Raw genomic sequence first — 20,022 nt, 5'->3', positions numbered from 1 at the left:
CTATAGGATAATATATAAACTTTTTAGCCTCCTATCTTAATCTTCTGCTGTCAAAACCTAATCTATATTTCTAGTTTTATTTGACATTGTTCGTCTTCACACCCACTATGCTCCAGCCAAAGTGTTCTTGGACTTTTCCCGGTTCTTCTCAAATCTACATTGGCCTATGCCTTCGATGCTTGTCTCTTTATTACTGCTATTGAAATACAGTACTTCTCTTTCTTCAAGGTTCTTATTGGATGAACTTTTTTTTTCAAAATTTGGATAGTTTTAGGAGGTCCATAGATGAGGAAAATTGCATTTAATGCAATAATACAACAAGCATTTATTAAAATCCTTATTTAAAGATACTTCATTATTTTATCCAGAATGTAACAAATAAAACAAACATTTTCATACTGTAGTAAAATAGAAAAAAAAGATGATTGTACATGAAACTGAAATCTATTATGTACAACTTGCTATTCCTTTTAAATATATAATAAAGTTATCATATAAATTTCTGTTTTTCCTTTTTTTCTGCCCTCCTGCTCTCTCCCACCCTATAGATGTCTACCATTGTGCCAAGCAGTTTATTAATAACAAGGTATATAAAAAAAAGGCAAAAGATAGTGCCTACTTCCAAGGCGCTCCCATTCTAATGTTCGAGACAATTTGTAAGCAACTGCGTACAAATGAGATACAGACAGGTAAATAGGGCCCAATCTTAGAGGAAATGGACAGAAGTTGTGGAGGAATGGGAAAACCTTACCTGTAGAATATAGGCTTTTAGCTGGGACTTGAAGGAATCCTATAACAAGCCAGGAAGTAGAGATGAGGAAGTAGAGCATTCCAGGCATGGGGGATAGCCATGTCCAGAGTTGGAAGATGGGGTGCCTTTTATAATGAACAACAGAGAGGCCAGTGTCATCATATCACAGAACATATTGAGGTGAATAAGGGGTAAGAAGACTGGACAGATAAGAAGGACCCAGATAATTTAGTGCTTTTAATATGAAATGTAGGATTTTCTATCTGATCCTGGAGATTATAGGTGGCCTCTGATGTTTATTGAATTGACCTATGCTATAATAAGATTAATTTTAAAGTGGAATGGAGGACACACTGAAGTGGGAAGTTGAGCCAGAGAGATCAATCAGCAGACTATTGAAATAGTGCAAGTGTGAGGTGATGAGAAGATGTACAAGAGTTCTGGTAGTTTCCGAAGAGAAAGGTAAGTATAAAGAGGAGATTTTACAAATGTAAAATGACAGCAATAGGAACTGATTAGATATGGGCAGATGAGAGAGATTGAGAAATTGAAGTGACACCCACCTTGCAAAGTTCGGTGACTAGAAGGATGAAGTTACCCATAACAGTAATAGGGATGTAGAGAACAGGGAAGATTTTAGGGGAAGGCTCAATTCAGTTTGGGATGTATTGAGTTTAAGAAGTCTTTGAGACATCCATTTGAAATGGCCAATAAGCCATTGGAAATGAGAGACTGGCAGTTAGAAGAGAGGTTAGGGTGGGACAAATGTATCTAAGAATCATTAGCATAGAGATGAATTAGCACAGGATTGAATGTGTGATAAGATCACCATGTGGACTGGTATAAAGAGAGAAGAGGGGCCACAGCAGAACATTTAGAATAATATTCTAAGATGGCATTAATACATTTCATCAGAATGTCAAAGAATACATGACACCAAAAAGGTTAAGAACCTAAGTTTCATGAGTTAATTCAGTTGCTGCCTCTTAACATATCAAGAGGAATGTAGTTATTAAAGTAATGGAAAGAAGCATTCAAGGAAGAAGGCATAGGACATATCCTTACAGATGAATATTTGGGAAAACTATAAGTAAGGGAGAATATTCATGGTTGATTCCATGGTCTTTCCCTACTCCACTCCCCTTTTCAAATGCTTTTTCAACAATTTCAATTCAGCAAATATTCTGAAGTGTCTTCTATGTAACACATATTAGAGGCAGCTTGTCATAATGGGTAGAATGTTAAGCTTGAAGTCAGAAAGACTTCCCTTCAAATCCTGTCTCTGATACCATCTCTGTGATTCTGGGAAAGGCACTTAACCTCTATGTTCTTTTCAACCAATTGCCAAGTATGTTCTTACTAAAATATAGGATAGAGAAGAAGGTACATTATTGCGGCATAGCTTGAAAATGGACTGGCAACAATTGCATGTTGGAACTGGGATCAGGCTTCTGTGCCCTGGGATAGTCAACAGAATTGATTTACTATTGAATGAGTACCCACTATAGAGGATAATTTGTGGGATAATACTATGGAAGGAGGCATGCTTGAGGACAATGTTTTAGGGACTTTCTAATTTTAGCACTTAGGGGATAAGGCCCCATTATCTTGATCCAGTTTCACTCTGCCAAGGATAAAGAAAGGAGGCATGTGGGCAAAGACAAAACGACCTAATATAAGTAGGTCTAGGTCATACCTGATCAGCATGCTTTCCATGTCAGAACTGATTCTTTATCTCTACCTTACAGATCCATCTCACAGGTATGTTAAGAATCCTTTTGATTGGATCAGGTAAGGTGATTAAATCTGCACCAAAATGGGGCCCAGTGAAAAGAGTATTGACTTTGAAGTCAGGAGATCAAAGTTCAAATCCCAGCTCCAGCATATATTACTTGTGTAAACATGAGCAAGTGTCTTTTTCTCCCTGTGCCTGCTTTCTAATCTGTGAAATCAAAAGGAAATGGAATTCCTTTTCCTCCTCCTCCTCCTTCTTCTTCCATTTCTTCTTCTTCTCCTCCTGCTCTTTTTTTATACTCCTGCTCTTTTTCCTCTTCCTCCTTTTCCAACTTCTCCTCTCTCCTTTTCTTTCTCCACTCCTCCTCCTCCTCCTTCTTCATCATCATTACCACTACACTTCATGTAATGATGTTTTAATTCTAATATAACTATCCCCAATTGAATATATTTCATATAGTTCTGAAAATTTATGCAAAGTATGAGAAACAAATGTAACAGTGTAATATGAATCTCTCCAAGCTAAAAGAAAATTTGAGTTTATCTTTCATTATAATGATGAGAGGGAAGACATGAAGAAACAGATATTATTAATCAAGGTTCACAAGAGGGCTTCAAAATAATGCATGGTTTAGAGTGGTGATTTTAATTAAATTAATTTTAAATTTGAGCAGTTGAGCAATAACTTCTAATATTGGAGTGTATTTTGTCTGTCTCTTCTGAAATGTCTTTTGAACATTTTTAGAATTGGGCTAACCCCCATTGGCTTTTTTTTCCTTCTCTTAATCTTGCTATTAATGTGACTTTCTCAATAACCCAGTCACAGAAGCTCCACTTTGGAGCTCCTCAGTGGCTGTTGAATCCAGACTTTACCAGAATACCAATTGCCTCTACAAAATCTCCTGTCCTACGGTTAGACCATGTTCATATCCAAAAATTGGAATGAACTGCCTAGAGAGGTAGCAGATTATCCTGCTCTGGAGATATGCAAGCAGTCATTTGTCAAAAATGCCATGGGGCTTCTTTGGCACTCATAGGTTGGGCTAGATGTCTTCTAAGGGCCTTTATAACTGAAAAATTCTGTGATTCATCTGAAAATCTCTGGGGAGTGCAACAATCATCTCCTGAGGTATCCTGTTTTACTGTTTGATAGGGGCTAAAGACTGGAAGGAAATATATTTATTAAACAGCCAACATGTACCAGACACTGTGCTAAATACTTCACATATATTATCTCATTTAATCCTCACAACATCACTGAGAAGTAGATGCTATTGTAATCCCCATTTCACAGTTGAGGAAATTGAGGTAGATAGAGTTTAAGTGATTTCCCCAGAGGCATACAAATAGTGACTGAAGTCACATTTTTGAACTCAGGTCTTCCTGACAAAAGGCTCAGTGCTCCATCCAATGCATCACCTAACTGCCTAAATGACTTGTGAGCAAGTAAATCCATCCCTGACAGGTACTAACTGTGTGAGTCTGAGGAAAGTCACTTGATTTCTTTAAATTCAGTTACCTCATTGAGAAAACAGGAGTAATCACACTTATGCTATCTCTTCCATATTTCTGTTGTAAGAATAAAAAAAAATGTTGTAAAGTTTAAAGAGGTATTTTACATATATATATGTGTGTGTGTGTGTGTGTGTGTGTGTGTATACACACACACAATATATGTGTGTACACATAAATATATATACACATGCACACACATATACATATATGTATATATACAAACATATATACACATGTGAATATGTGTGTGTGTGTGTGTATGCCTTCAAGCAATCTATTTCCAACACAGCATCTCAAACCAACACTAGGAAATAGACATCTTATATCAGCATGTTACTGATATGCAAACTGTGGGTCAGAGAGCTTAAGTGACTTGCCCAGATTCACACAGCTCATTGAGTGCCAGAGATGGAACAATTTGTTGATCATCACACTTGTTAAATGTGATGTAGAAGGAATTTGGATCAGGTCTGAATGATGTCCTTTCTCCTAGTCCATCCATCAGTCAAAATCCAAAAATATGCTGAGCATTGATTGTACTACCAGGGTTATAGTGATGATCTGATGAAATTTTCTCTTTAAAGGAATCTGTGGCAACAGAGGGCTATACCAATGCTGTATAAAAGAGTGTTGGATTATATGGTTTCTGTGACAACCATTGACTTCTTTATCTGTGATCATATGATTCTTGATATTACCTTCATGTTATCAAGTGTGGTTTTTGCCAGGTAGCTTATTCTTGAGTGAAAAAAATACACCTCCCTACATTTTTTAATGGTCAGCTTAATTCACTGCTTAAGAGTTTCCATTTTAAGGCTATTTGAGAGATCATTTTCAAAGGCAGAATAGGACTTGGCTTTTTCTTCACTTCTTTCCCCTTTCTCCTTCACCCACTTCACAAATTATATGGATTTCAAACCCAAGTCCTCTATGAGTTCTCTGTCAGTAAAGATCTTCAAGCAATCTACTTCTAATACATCATCTCAATGGAGACTCAAAACAATACTGGGAAATATTTTGTGTCCTCATTTTGCTGATGTGGAAACTAAGGGTCAGAGAGGTTAAATGACTTGCCCAGATTCACACAGCTCATTAAATTTCAGAGATAGACCAATTTGTTGTTCATCACACTTATTATATATGTTTCCCTTCACAGATTCAAGTGACTTGAACGAGATGAGCTAGATTCTTGGGTCAAGAATTGGAAGATGCAATTCCTGAGCCATTGTCAGTGATATTTTAAAGGTAATGGAGAAGTAAAATGCCACACAACTGGAATGAATTAAGGGCTGCTCACCATTCTGGTTACCTAGAGAGTTATTCAATTTATTGATGCTTCACAAAGGTAAGCAAATGGAATCTTATAGCCAGTGAGTTTTACTTTGAATCCTGAGAAAATCCCAAAATTTATTATTAAGAAGATGGTTGGAAAAGGAAGGAATGACAACAAAGATCCATTTTTAATGGCTTAAACCACTAAGTGGTACAGTGGATAGAGTACCGTGCCTGGATTCAGGAAGACCTGAGTTCAGATCCACTAGCAGTGTGACCCTGGGCAAGTCACACTTAACCTGGTTCCTCATCTGTAAAATGAGCTGAAGAAGGAAATGGCAAACCACTTGACTATCTCTTCCAAGAAAACCTTAAATGAGTTCACAAAGACTTGGAATAACTCAAAAGACTGAACAATGATAGCAATGGCATAGGGCAAAATAGACTGAACTTTGCTTTTGCAATAAGATTATTAAACTGGCAGATAAGGGGACTGCCAGTGATGTAGATTTTCTAGATTTTAGTGAAGCATTTGATATTCTTCTGAAAAAAAGTATGGGGAGATGTGGTCAAGATGAAAATACAATTATGAAGTTATGACTGGTTGAATAGTTTAAGTTAAGTAGTAGCCATTAATGTTTGGATGCCAAATTGGAAAAGGTCACCAATGGAGAAGACAATCCAGTGGAATATCCTAGGAATCTGGAGGAGAATATTAAGTGAAATCTAGTGACAAACATGAAGTTTTCCCATTTTGACTAAAAAAAAATTATATTCACAAGTACAAGAAAAGGAGAGAATTGTTTAGACAACAGTTTTTCAGAAAAAGTAATAGGAATTTTAGTAATTTACAAATTCAATATATTTATGACACAGGACTTAAAAAAATTATAGTGGTGCCTTGGACTTCATTAAGAGAGTCATTAGGTACAATAGTAAGGAGTCGGTTTACTGTGCCCTGTTTAGACTATATCTGAAGTACTGAGCCCAAATTTAAATGTCACTGATTGGGAAAGACATAATTAAGTTGGAGAACACACAAAAGAAGCAATTACGATGGTGAACAGCCTTTAGTTCATTCCATGGAAGGATCAGCTGAAGGACTTGAAGATCTGGGTGTGGAGAGGAATAGACTGAGGGATGGGGTGTAGAAGAATGGGCATGACAGCTCTTAAGTGAAGGGTTGTCACTTGGAAGAAGGCTCAGCCTTAGGTCCTGAGATCAGATCAAGGAATGGGTGCACATAACAAAGAAGGAGATTTTGGCTTTGTGTCAGGAAAAGTAACCTAAAAATTGGGATCAGTAAGTAGAATCACTAAATACAATAAGTCTACTCAGGACAAAGTGGCTTCTGCCTAGAAGAAGCCCTCAGGCCAAAGCCGTTGGATTCTTCATCAGAGGTAGCTGGATGCAACCAGCTAGATGGCTGCTGAGGTCCTTTCTAAATCAGAGATGTTCCAACTCTATGTCTGGATCTGAGGCATGGCTCTGAGGGCAGGCCTCTTCCTGACTGGGGTCATTCCTGTCCAAGCTACAGGCTAACTGAGTTAAAGCATGATCTATAACCCAACCCACAAAGACTCTATTCTAGGAGCTTTACTTCTCTGTAAAACTGGAAATAACCCGGATCTGGGTACAACAAAGAGCCTCTATGAAGGGTACAATGTTCCCTTACAAAAGAAGCTAAGGAAACATTAGAAACCCTCAATATCACAAACTCAGTTAACAGAGGACCTTCAAAGAGCTGGACATCCATTATTGCCAAATTACACAGAAATGTCACCAAAGGCCACAGTGAAAGAAATCCCAGAATTTGTGAAATTGGTGAAGGAGAAAGGAGAAAGAAGGGAAAAAAGTCAAAGTCCTTTTCTCCCTTTGAAAATAATCTCTAAAATTGCCTTAAAATGGAAGCTTAAGCAGTAAATTAAGCTGACCAGTAAAAAGAATGTAAGATTAAGAATCCAATTTTTCACTCATAAATAAGCTACTTGGTAAAAACACACTTCATAATATGATAAAGACAGTATCAAGAATTACAGGATCATAGATAAAGAAGTCAATGGGGTCACAGAAACCATGTAGTTTAACCCTCTTTTATAGGGGAAATAGAAGTCCTGATGGGGTAAGTGATTTGTCCAAGGTCACATAAGTAATTAGAATAAATGGCAGAATTCAGACATTGGTCTCCTAACTCTTAGGCCTTTTCTAGGCTTCCTCTCATGTTGAGGTAGCTACATGTCACAGTGGACAGAACACTGAGCCTGGACTCAGAAGGGCCAGATTAAAATGTGACATCAGTCACATACTACCTGGCGACTATGGGAAGTCATTTAACTTCTGCCTCAGTTTCCTCAACCATAAAATGGAGATGATAATAACTACCTTACAGTGTTATGAAGATCAAATGAGATAATATTGTAAATTGCTTAGCACAGTGCCTAGCACATAATAGTTGCATAATAAATACTTGTCCCTTTTCCCTTACACTACTTTCCATATTCAACCTGTTCTTGGAGTCTCTGCAAAATCACCCATGGACAATGCTGCTTGAGTATATTCCAAGTTCCCTTCCTACTTTATGTTTTGAAATGTTTACTGGTTCACACCCTATTGAATCTTCTAGTACTTTTAAATTACAACTGTGTCTACGAACACCTATTCAATGAAAAGATATCTGCAGTTCCTACTGCTCTTAACTCCCCCTTGAAAAACCTATTATCTCATAAAAAAGCTCCAATTCCTCACTCACACTTTGCTCTGATATAAAACATCCCTTGCCACTAATTTACAGCCTCACACATACCAAGGGACATTTCAGGCAATACAAAACAGTAGTCATTTCAAACTGAAAAGCCACCTAGGCTGATGTGTTACCCTCATGGCAGGAGAATGATAGGAAGAGGTGATTTCTTTTTTAAAAGTGTGAAATAGCTCTTACGTTACTTTTATTAAATGGAATGACTGATACTCTAAAAAAGTATACGTTCTGGGCAGACTCACCTGGTCTCCTCTTAAATATTGCCAAAGAGAATTCCACATGTAATCTCTACACTATCTCCTCACCTGTCAATGGACTTTGGAAATTAAATAGGGTCCTCTAAGCCAGTGGCTATGGCCACACCCATCCTCACCACAGTTTGGTGGTTTTCTCAGGGCCATAGTGGAGAAAGTTTTACACGCTCCATAGGTCTATCCAGGGACTTTAGGGTCAGTATCCCACAACCATTTTCTGCTTCCCTTCTCTGAGAACTCAACTGATGCTCATACTCTCCTGTTCTGCACTCTAACATTTCAGGGAAATAAAAACGAGCAACTCAACACACATACAACGCCAAAGATCACTGTGTTAAAATATGGAAAGATCAGGTGCCCTATTCTTCTTTAGAACCAGAAAATTGCAGTTATTTATGAAAAAATGGGAGAAGGGCACTCTGTATTTTAAATTGCAGTCTCAATCTAAGTCAAAGCCAAAAGTAGAAGCCAGAATTCACATTTCTCTTCTCCAAACTCATTGATTTCTAGCTTGTGACCTTTACAGAATTATTTAATCTCATCTATTCCTGGAAGACTAGGTTGTTAGAGGGTTTTATAAAACCCTTTAAAATGTGGATGGCTATAAAATATTATTGTTGTTAATAGGAAATGAATAATTTAGAATCCTTAATTAAAGAGCTATATGCTTTCTTAAAGAAAAGGTCTAGCCTGTGATTGCAACCACATGGGGAGCTCAGTATGGAAACTTCCTTCACTTACAGAATAAAGCAGTCTAGTGAAGAAAGCTCTTCTGGAGTCAGAGACCTGGGTTCAAAGCTTGCATATGTCACTAACCACTTGCGTGACCTTGTGGAAATCTTTTCAATTCGCGGTGCCCCAGTTTCCTTTTGCTTAAAATGATTATGTTGGAGTAAATGGACTCTCCACTTCCTTCCAGTTCCAAAGCTATGCTTCTATTATATAGACCAGAGACACATTTGTACTGAATAGTCTCTGAGAGTGGCTGGGTTAGTGAGAAATTAGGCCTATGATGCTAATAATCTGCTTGATTTGGAGAAAGTCACTTCTTCCTCCTGGACTTACATTCCCTCATCTACAAATGAGGGTTGGACAAAGTGCCCAGTGAGACCCTTTCCAGGGTGTATGGCCCAGTGATCACAAATATCAGGGTCATAGATTAAGAGCTGGAAGCAAAAATAGAGGCCATCCAATCCTTTCATTTTACAGATAAGGAATCTGGCACCCAGCCAAGTCAGATGTCTTGTCCAATGTCACATAGGTAGCAAGTGGGCAAAAACACGATTTTAATTCAGGACCTCTGACCTTTTATACTCTGCCTCACTGCTTCTTAAGGATCTTCAAAGCGGTATAGATTCTGCTTGTTGGGAAAATAACAATAACAACTTCACTTATTTTTCCTATGCAAATACAAACTGTGGGAACTGTGAAGAAGAAGTTGAGACACAAGACGGTACAGCAGCTTTGAAGTCAAAGGACCAAGGCTTCCATCTATTTTCTGATACTTTCTGTACTGCCTTGGGTGAGTCACAATTTCTCTGGTCCTCAGTTTCTTCATTATGAAAATGAGACAGTAGGCCTAGATGCCTCCTGAATTCCCTTAGGCACCTAGATCTGTGATCCTCTTTAGAATTTAGAGTTAATATTTCCTGGGTTCAAATCCTACCTAAGACACTTATGAATTTTGTGACCCTGGGTAAATCATTTAACCTTTCTCAGACTCAGTTTGCCTATCTATAGAATACACCTAAAAACACTTGTAGCACCCATCTAATAGGGTTATCATAAGAATCACAGTAGAGAATTTATGCAAAGCAAATGTTAACAGGTCATTCTAAAAGTTTTAGTGCAATTCTAAGCTCAGAACTTCACTGAAACTTTTGAGATATCAAATGCTCATGTGTGTGTGGGCATGGTATGTGTGTGTGTGTGTGTGTGTGTGTGTGTGTGTGTGTGTTGGAACAGTGCATAGAGAGTTTATTGCACCTGGTATCAGGAAAGCCTGAGTTCAAATTCTACCTGAGGACACAAGCTGTGTGATCCTGGGCAAATCACTAAATGTCCTTTAGTCTCAATTTTCTCATTGGGAAAATAGGGATGTTAATAGTAGCACCCACCTTCCAGGGTAGTTTTGAGGACCAAATGAGTTGGAATACATTTTTCAAAGCATTTTTCAAATTTTGATGTACTATATAAATGTTAATGATTATTATTATGTATACATACATCATGTATACATATAAAATGTCACTTAACATTTTAATGATATTAATAGAGTAATTTTGTATCAATATTACCTAATGCTATTGAAAAATGAATTTTATATCAGATATTAATTATTATTAATTTGTTATTGGAAATATTAACAATGTTGCTAAGTATTGGTTATTAATTAATATAAATGTCACTGATAATATTGCTAGTGTTCCCTTCACCAGAGTTCGGGGCCCTTTAACTTGTATGTCATTTCAGAGTCTACAATCATGTGATTTGCATTCTTTCTAATCTCAGGAATGACCGGGCCTTGCTGGCAATCATTTCCTTGGCTTCTCTTAGTCTAATGCAGGTGAGGAAGGAAATGAGAAATAGCCGTATGTCCCAAAGTCATCATTGAAAAAACTCATGAAATCTCACTACCTACAGAGAGACTCCTCAGACCAATGGGACCAGACAGATTTTCTGAAGGCAGGTTGCCACTGGCCATGCACCAGTCAACAGCTCAAAGGTGGCACAGCATCTCAGCTTCTGGCAAGAAAACAGTGTGTTTTGATTTGCACAAAACCAAAACAACTAAGGAGGGAAAATGAAGGCACCTCATTCCTTCTTATCTTCGAGGCAGGGAAGCACTCAAATGAAACCTAATATTTTCAGTAACATCTTGGCAGGAGTCGCGCTCCTCTGGGAGAACAGGAAATTATGGACTGAAGCGAAGGCAGTATTAAAGCCAGGCTAGATGAAAATCATGCAGTTCAGAGGTTTCTCATGATTCTCCCCCTCTCTGATTCTTCAAGTCTATTCCCCCTTGATTGGCCCAATACGGAGATGCGTAATGATCAATTGCAATCCTGAGACTTTTGGGGGTAAGAAGACAGTCTTCCTCCTCAATTCAACCCAAATCAGCAGGCATTTATTTAATCCTTGTATTGGGCCAGGGCTGGGGACCCAATGAAAAAAAAATGCAAACAGGTCCTCTCCTTTAAAGAGCTTACATAATGTTGTTATCCAAAAAACAAACAAACAAATAAACAAACAAACATATACCAGCAAGTAAATGTAAAATGCACGCGACATCAATCTGAGATAACCTCAGGGTGTGTGTGGGGGATTAGAACATTAACTGGGGGGGTAGCATGATGGCAAAATGCATATAGTGCCGGCAGGTAGGTGATATGGCGGATATTGCAATAGTCCTGGAATCAAAAAACCTGAGTTCAAATTCTGCCTCAGACAATTAACTAGCTGTAAAGTTAGGACAAGTTATTTAGTTTCTAAGCCTCAGTTTTCTCAGTTATGAAAATGGTGATGAATGAGATTATATCTGTAAAATGCTTTCCCAAAGTTAAGACACCACATGAGTGCTATATTCATCATCATATCATCATTATTGTTATGGTTATTATTTAATTTTGTAGTTTTAGGGCCACTAGGCCGCACAGTGGGCTGCTAGACTTAGAGTCAAGAAGAATGGAGTTTGAAGCCTCTTTAGGACATCTACTAGCTGTGTGACCCTATCTGGGCAATTCACTTGACATCTCTTAGCTTTAGTTTCCTATTTTGTAAAATGAAAATAATAACAGCACTGACCTCTTGGGATAGTTGTATGGACCAAATAAAATAATCTGTGTGGAGCATTTTGCAACTGTTAAAATGCTAGCTATAATTTAGGACAGCTAGGTGGTATAATAGATAGAATGCAGGGGTTGGAGTCAGGAAGACTTCTCTTCCTGAGTTCAAAATGGCCCTTAGACACTTACTAGCTGTGTGACCCTGGGCAAGTCATTTAATCCTGTCTACCTCAATTTCCTCATCTGTAAAATGAGCTGGAGAAGGAGATGGCAAACCAATCCAGTGTCTTTGCCAAGAAAACCCCAAAGGGGGTCGCAAAGAGTCTGAATGACAACAATAATTTAGAGGTGGAAGGAGCTGAAGAGAACATTGTCATTATCTTTATTTTATACAAGAAAAGGAAGCTTGTAGTGGAGTGATTGGCCTAAGATTTTGTAGATAGATAGATAGATAGATAGATAGATAGATAGATAGATAGATAGACAGATATAGATAGACAGATAGATATACATACATATATACACATATACATATTTATAGATACATATATGTATCTATATATATGTATACGTATATATATACGTGTGTGTGTGTGTGTGTGTGTGTGTGTGTGTGTGTGTATAATCATCTAGTGGGGCCTGCTTAAGAAAGGTGTACTTCAGAGATTAGGCATGTAGTCAGTGAGGTGACTTGGCTACCTCCAGAGAGAATCCAAGGAGGGTGAGGTGGCAGACTACTTTGGCATATTTGGTGGAGAGAAAGTATCTGGAGATGTATAAAAGGTAAGGCACATCTCTCAAAGATTGTGATATTCATTAATGGGGAAAGGAGAAAGGAGAGGTGATAAATATTTAGCTTTACCTCTCGTTGGAATATAAACTCCTTGGGAATAGATTATTTCATTTTTTTGTATGTGTATCCTTAGCACCTGTCATAGTTCCTGATGTATAGTAAGTTCTTTATAAATAATTGTTGCTTTATTAGTAATAACATAACTCAGACCACTGTCCAGCACTTTCTATGAAAACTACCTGTCCAGTTGTCCTTTAGTGTTTAAAAGAGAAACTGACACCCTTGTAACTCACACAAAACAGAAGGGAAAACTTTCATAAAACCAGAAATGAGATCATGCACACACAGTGTTGGAACTGCATGTATGAAAAAAGCATTCTGTGGTCATAACCTCCCACTGCACAACTGTACCACAAACTGTTCTTAACTCATAGAGCTTAAAGATGGCCGTGTCCCATGTGTTTGTAAAATATAAGCAATCCTTACTTGGTATCTATATGAAAGATTGACAAAAAAATAATTAACAACTTAAACTACGAGTGTATGTGGATGCTTTTCCTGTGGATGACCTTAGGGGAGGTTTTATCGTCATGGAAGAAAGGCTGGGACTCTGTTCTTGGTGTCAAGGAAAGGCTTTTGGGGGAGTATCAGCCTTCTGAAAACAGGGAGTGTGTTGGTCATCTACATTTGGGATAAAAGTGCTACCAGGGCCATGATTTACTAGAAAATGTCTCCCCCAAGGTCAAATCAATTCATTGACATCCTCGGCCAAATATTTTCCCCATTAGAGACATTGCTTGGGTATTATAACCGAAATGAGAATCCTGACCTCAGTGGGACTATATGAAAAGTAATTATGCACCATTTTATTGGAAGAGGAGTCCTGCTTGTGTTAACATTTGTCTTCTTTGAGCCTTTCTTTTTATCACTTCATCAATGATTATTTTGTTAAACAGTCAATTACTAACTTAAACAAAAAAAATCTGAAGGCACTTGGGAGGTGCAGCTCTCATAGGGCTCCATGGTACCAGCACAGAGAATCCCAGTGGCTGAGGAGGGCAGTTGCCTGTTGATGAAGGAATGAGGCCGTGGACTTGAAGATAGAAAAAGGAAGCAGAGGCTTTGTCCTCTTGTTCCAAATTCAATTCAGACATGAACATCAAGGGAGTAAATGCTAGCTTGGCTGATTTTTGTGCAAATACAGTAAAATGTCCATATTTTAGACTTTGTTGCCTCAAAATTTCTCACAATTCACACAGTTTCTGGCCTGGGTTGGTCCTTTCTATTTACAGAGAGAATTGGCTGAGCAAATTGTAAGAAAGTGTTTTTTGATTTATTTAAGAAAACTGTTAACAAGACTTCAAACCACATTAGAAGCTCACGGTATAATCTGTGTGCTGATTACACGTAATGCCTACATATGCATTTAATCTGGAATCAATGTGACCTCTATTTTGGAGCTCTTTTAATGTTAGCTCTTAGATAGTTATTATGCCAATATGAATAGTTTTGCCCTAAAAATACATATATAATGAATACTTTTCCATTGAAATAAGCACTGCAGAATAGGAGTATCCCTCATACTTATATGACCAGTATCTAGCAAGGCTGCTTAATAACCTGTTGTTGATTAAATTCATTGACTTCTATAATTTGGACTTGATCTGAACTATTCAGAACTCACTAGGCGCATGCTAGCTAGAATCAAATGCGACATTTCTCTGATGATGATTTCATTTTGCAAGAGATGGAAAAAGGAAAGTAGCCAGAAGGAGGTTCAAAGGGGGTTTATTTTAGAGTGAGGGGGAATCATTCTGACTCCTTAATTCTCCCCTGCTAACCCATGGAATTTTCTGTTCATATGATTCACTAACAACCAATCCTCTGATATTACTTGAGAATTCAAAGAACGAAGTCACTCTTCTAAAGCTTTCTTTTAGCTGGTCAGGTTATCAAAATATCATTGTATTTTCCAAAGATTGCAGTGGTTAGCATAAAAGGTAAGGAGAAGGATGCACAGGTAATGTTACCCCTCTAAGAAACAATGAGTTTCTTTCATATAAACAAGTTTGCCTCACTTAGCCTTTGGGCCAATGGCAGGACGGAATCTATAATGTTGGAGGCAGGGGAGATGGTGCTCTGCTTTTGTCAAAGTTTTGCTCATTCCTTCCTCTCTAGCCAGAATCCACATTGCTAGTCAATCATAGATGGTGGTTTAAGGTACTGAACAAAAGTTAACCAATACATTGTTACGATTCTTTATAATTTTAAAGGTTTCTATGTTGGGGTCTTGTAGTCTGCCCCATATGTTCTTCCCTCACCCAAAGTGACAGACTTCCATTTTTATGGTAAAGAATCCTGTTTTTCCATTTTTTAGCAATGCTGATACCTACACAATTGCAATAACCCAAGAGACAGAAAAAAAAGAGATGGAAAAGGGAGAATACGATGATCATCACGGTTTAGTTTTCTTTCTAATGTTGAAGAATATATAAAATGCCAATCAGTAAAACCAGAAGCAACAATGCAAAATAATAATAATAATAATAATAACAATAACAGCAATAATAATAATACAACAACAAATGGTATAACATCCTTTATCAGATATTAAATTGTGAAACATTTGTTATTTAAAGAATGGCAGTATCTTGATACCTCAGTGACTAATCAAGTAGAGACATCTGGAAATACTCTACTCTTTATTATATGGGGAACAGAACTATACTTTAAGCTTTGAATTTCAAAATGTTCATTTGTGTCAGAATCCTTTTTTGTGTGTGTTTACTTTTTCTTTGTTTTCAGTCTCCTCATGTTAGAATTCCTCTATTACACTAGGAAAGGTAGCAAACTGAATCTCTGGCAGACACCTTCCTACAGCAAAGCTACTCAGAAAATCTGGAGAATAATGGGAAAAATATCACCTAGTCCTCCAGTTTATTGCATAAGCTACTAGGGCAACTAAGGAATGAATTCATTACTCTTAATTATGAGGCACCTTTTAGGCCCAAATCAGCTCACAGTTCAATTGGCCATCACTGAGGCCTAAGATTTCTTCATTAGGAATACCATTAACAATTGGATTATGGTGGAAGATTGTAACCAGATATTAAAACTCTTGATCAACACAAGGAAACAAGACCAAAGTCTCTTGCCACCCAATGTTGCCAATGGTAAAATGGGCTTGGAAAGACTTGTCCACACACCCCTGAGACCCCCTCCCTGCCTCTGTGACTAGTGTTAGCAATGAGAGAAAGATTAGAAAGTGAAGTTACTCACCATGGAAGAATCACTGCTTCCACTCCCGAGCAGAGCTCCCTCAGCACAGGTTGGTAGGTGGGTAGAAAGTTGACTAGCCCTGCCCCCATCTATGACATCACAATCTACCTCATAAAAGGTAGTGAAATTGTTCTGAACTCCTGTCTGATTTCCGAGAGATACAGAAAAGAGAGAGTGAGAGAGAGAGCAAGAGAAAAACGATACCCTAGTTTGGGAGAGGGAGAGGGAGGGGAGGGGAAGGGTGGAAGGGGGCAGGAAGAGGGTGGGAAAGGGAAGAACTAGAGGGAGGAATTTTGTTATGAAAGAGTTAAGTTCAGTAAGAGACACAGGGGCTTTTTATGTAAAGATATCCTGTGATTTGAACTCCACCTGCCGACTGTCATTGAGCCTCGATATCCACCATCTGGAAGGAGGATGAAGAAGCATTGTGCCTTGTAAGGCACACCAAGGCGTAGGTGGTGGAGTACTGGGTGGAAGGTACTTATTAACGTTTTGAAGATCACCAAGAAAGAAAGCATGGGCCACAGCTCTTAAAGCCTGGAACGAGAAGCTGGGGATTTTAGATGCTGTTCTTAGAAGTTCCACTGCCCTGCTGTGTGACCTTCAACAACTTGTCCAGCCTCTTCATGCCCAACTATGAAATGGGGCCAAAAGGATACTCACCTCGTTCATAGAAATCAATGATGTTTTAATTCATTCACTGTTGCTAGTGTAACTTTTAGTTACTCTTCTTTTATTTTTTAAGATGCTCTGTTAGCTTGTGTGAAGGGCATCGGATTTTAAAAATCAATAATGCCCATAAGGCATTTTAAGATAGTTCTTCCAAAAGTGCTATTCACTGCAAAATAATACTGACAATGTTGTCAAAGCTTTAGTATGAGTCTGTGTGTGTGTGTGTATGTGTTTGTATTGTGAAAAATGGGTTAGTCTTAGTGTAGAGTTCTCCCTTAGTCTAAGCACAGTTTAAGTCTGAATAAGCTAATTAAATGAGTTTAAGTTGAATAATATTACTAAAACTTATATAGCAACAGGAATTTGGGTCACCCTCTGTATTTGCAAGAAAATATAGATAGAGCTATATACCAAACAGTTGAAAAATTAGATACGATGGCAAGATGTATTGTTACTGTGTGTGTGTGTGTGTGTGTGTGTGTGTGTGTGTGTGTGTGTGTGTGTGTAGGGGAAGGGGTAATCTAATGAGTCCTAAGGAATCACAGTGACCATTTTGCCTCTTGTCTGAACTGAGTGGGCAGTAATCACATCGACAAAGCCCTCATACAAATTCATGCCCAATCCTTAAGTGAAATCAGACAGAATGGCAGAGGACTATGATACAATCTGGGGCAGAGCACTATAGAGAGTCAAACAGACACTTAACTGGCAACACACTTTGGTAAAAAAAAAAAAATGAACCCTTTGAAGGTTTCCAAAAGTGTGCAATGTCCAAGGCTCATACACCAGGAAATGAAGGGCAACCATACATCCACAGTGGAACCCTTCATAAGCTCCTCATTGAAATAATATTTCACTATGAGTAGAGAGCTCCAATTATGATTAGCACAACAGGACAATGAGTGAAGGATGGCTAGGGGCTTTATTCTTATGAGCATCTGTCATGTTGTTCAGAATGGACAGCTCTCTGAATTCAGAGCTCTCCCTTTAGCCGAAAGATAGCATACATTCTTATGACCAGGTGCTACCAACTCCAATTCATTAATTACATAGATTTTTTTTTAATATATGAAAATATAGATGAGGGGATAACTCATTTCAGAATATGTAAAAGCACTAAATTCCAAACACCTTCTGATTTAGCAACATTGCCCTCATATCTTGGTTAAATAAAAGAGAGTGTTTGGGCTATTTGCAGAGTGGCTGATAAACGAGACAGTCATTTGTCTTAGGTAAATAAAATGTCTCCCGGCTAGAATGTTTACTTTTATTTATGTGACCCTTCGTTGTGTGCCAAAAAATTTTTTTCTGTGCTGGGCATTCCCACAGGATGTGCCAGGATGTGTCAGGATGTTTTAAATCTCCACCCAACCCACCAATTTAACTTCCAATTTAAAAAGGTTTTGAGAATGTCTTTAAAAAAAAAGCTTGTCCACTTTAAGTAATAGCATGGATGTATCACCCAGCTAAGATGGGTTTCAAGATTTGTTTGCTCTTTCCTAACAACAACCTAGTTTAATTGCTGAACAATGACATCAAGACCCCAGTGCAAAACTAGGTAGCGATACCTAGTGGTGAACTGTGCTGGATTTTTGGGTGGAGTGTTGAATTAGTTATGATTGAGTGTGAAATTTGCAATGATGCCTTTAGTTGTGTTAGAAACCACTGAGCCAAACTTCTTTTCTTCCCCCTGCAATGTTATGACAGAATCAGATTTTATCTGTTTCTTTTTATGAGCTAGTATCCCAAAGCTGTCGAGCTATGGGCTAGTCTGGATCAAGATTTCTAAATGTCATTTCTAAATGCCCTGTTTCTATCAGTGAGGGAGTGTTCAATGGTCTTGAATGAAGAAATATAACTCCTTCTGAAGCTATGAATTACAAGACTATGGAGACTCCAAGTATTCAGTGAAAATATTGCATTTTGATGCTCACCAACTGAACATCACTTTTGGATTTCGTTTTGTTTTGTTCTCTAAATAGGAAACAAGACTTGGGGGAGGGAGAGTCAAGACAAAGAACTTAGCCGGGCTTGTGATCAAAAGTGAGATGGCACCATTTCTGTAATATGATTTTTGTGTGTTCCAAAAGAACCTTTTACAGATATATTTAAAGACTGGCTAATTATGCACATGATAATTGGGATGGTCCTTTCTGAGTGCAGCCTATTTGGTTATAGTCGTCATTCATTGGCCAAAAGAGTTGCAGTTGAATAGCAAAGCCAATACTGATTGGTTTTGATAAGAGCAGATTTTAAAGTGCAAGCTTCCCAGTGGGGAGGGATGGTGTTAGTCTCTTTATGCAGGAACTCACATTTTGGCAAAAGCTAAAGATGGGAAAAGCCAATTAATGGTCTTCAGTGATGATGCTGGGTAGAAATTCTCTGAGATCCTCTAGCCCACTCTTTCCCCATTCATCCAACTGCATTGTAAATTCAAAGGAGAAAGGTTTATACTATTTGGTATTGATGAGACAGATGTTAGATTCCTGTTCATAGTTTGGGGCAAGACATCAACAGAAATAAGACTGCTTAGAGAACAGATGTAAAATGAAATGCTGGAAATATTTATGAAATGGGAAAAATGAAAAAAACTGAAGAATTCTTTGGCTTCAAGAAGTTGGGATAGAGATGAAAACATGTGAAATTTGTACTTTCAGGCCACCAAAGAAGGGATGGTTCAATGCAGACTCAGACAATGCAGTTTGAGAGAATGCAAACACAGAATCAAAGAATTTCTAGGTTGCAAAGGGACTTCAATGACCATCTAGATTATACATCAAGAAACATGTTCCATTTGCTAGGTCCATATAAATGAGAATGGTGCCTTTTCTGATGACTGGGATAAAAAAATCAGAGCATATGAATCATTTAAATCAGACTGGAAAGAATACTTCAAAATAGCCTATAGGGTCCAAGAAACCAAGGAAACTTTAAACACAAAGAGATATCCATCAGCAGACATATGGCTGTCCTAGGCAAAGATTACTTTGAAACAGAAATAACACAGAATATACACTTTGAGTGAGGCATATGAAACAGAAAAAAAAAATCTATTTTTCTTTTACTTAGAAAGAACTTGGGGAATGATATAATTCGAAATATATTTGTCATGTGACAATATAAGTGAAGTGAATCAGACAATCTCCCAGCCAAAAGACTAAATACCATTCCATGGAAGCTGCTGATTACTGGCTGTGCTTTGGGAATAC

The 20,022-nt window shown here is 37.9% G+C and overlaps 1 protein-coding gene across 1 annotated transcript in view; it reads right to left on the bottom strand.

The window, feature by feature from the left end:
* The window catches only part of LOC110218426 (catenin alpha-2), a 1,469,797-nt gene that overhangs the window by 18,817 nt on the left and 1,430,958 nt on the right, over nt 1-20,022 (bottom strand). Inside the window, 1 exon segment of the mRNA XM_021001143.2 lies at nt 16,142-16,285. Within this exon segment, the coding sequence (XP_020856802.1) occupies nt 16,142-16,285 (144 nt within the window).

This window comes from Phascolarctos cinereus, unplaced genomic scaffold (genome assembly GCF_003287225.1).
Source record: "Phascolarctos cinereus isolate Bilbo 61053 unplaced genomic scaffold, phaCin_HiC Scaffold_2;HRSCAF=192, whole genome shotgun sequence".
NCBI lineage: Eukaryota > Metazoa > Chordata > Mammalia > Diprotodontia > Phascolarctidae > Phascolarctos > Phascolarctos cinereus.
This window is presented reverse-complemented; position numbering and strand designations above follow the sequence as displayed.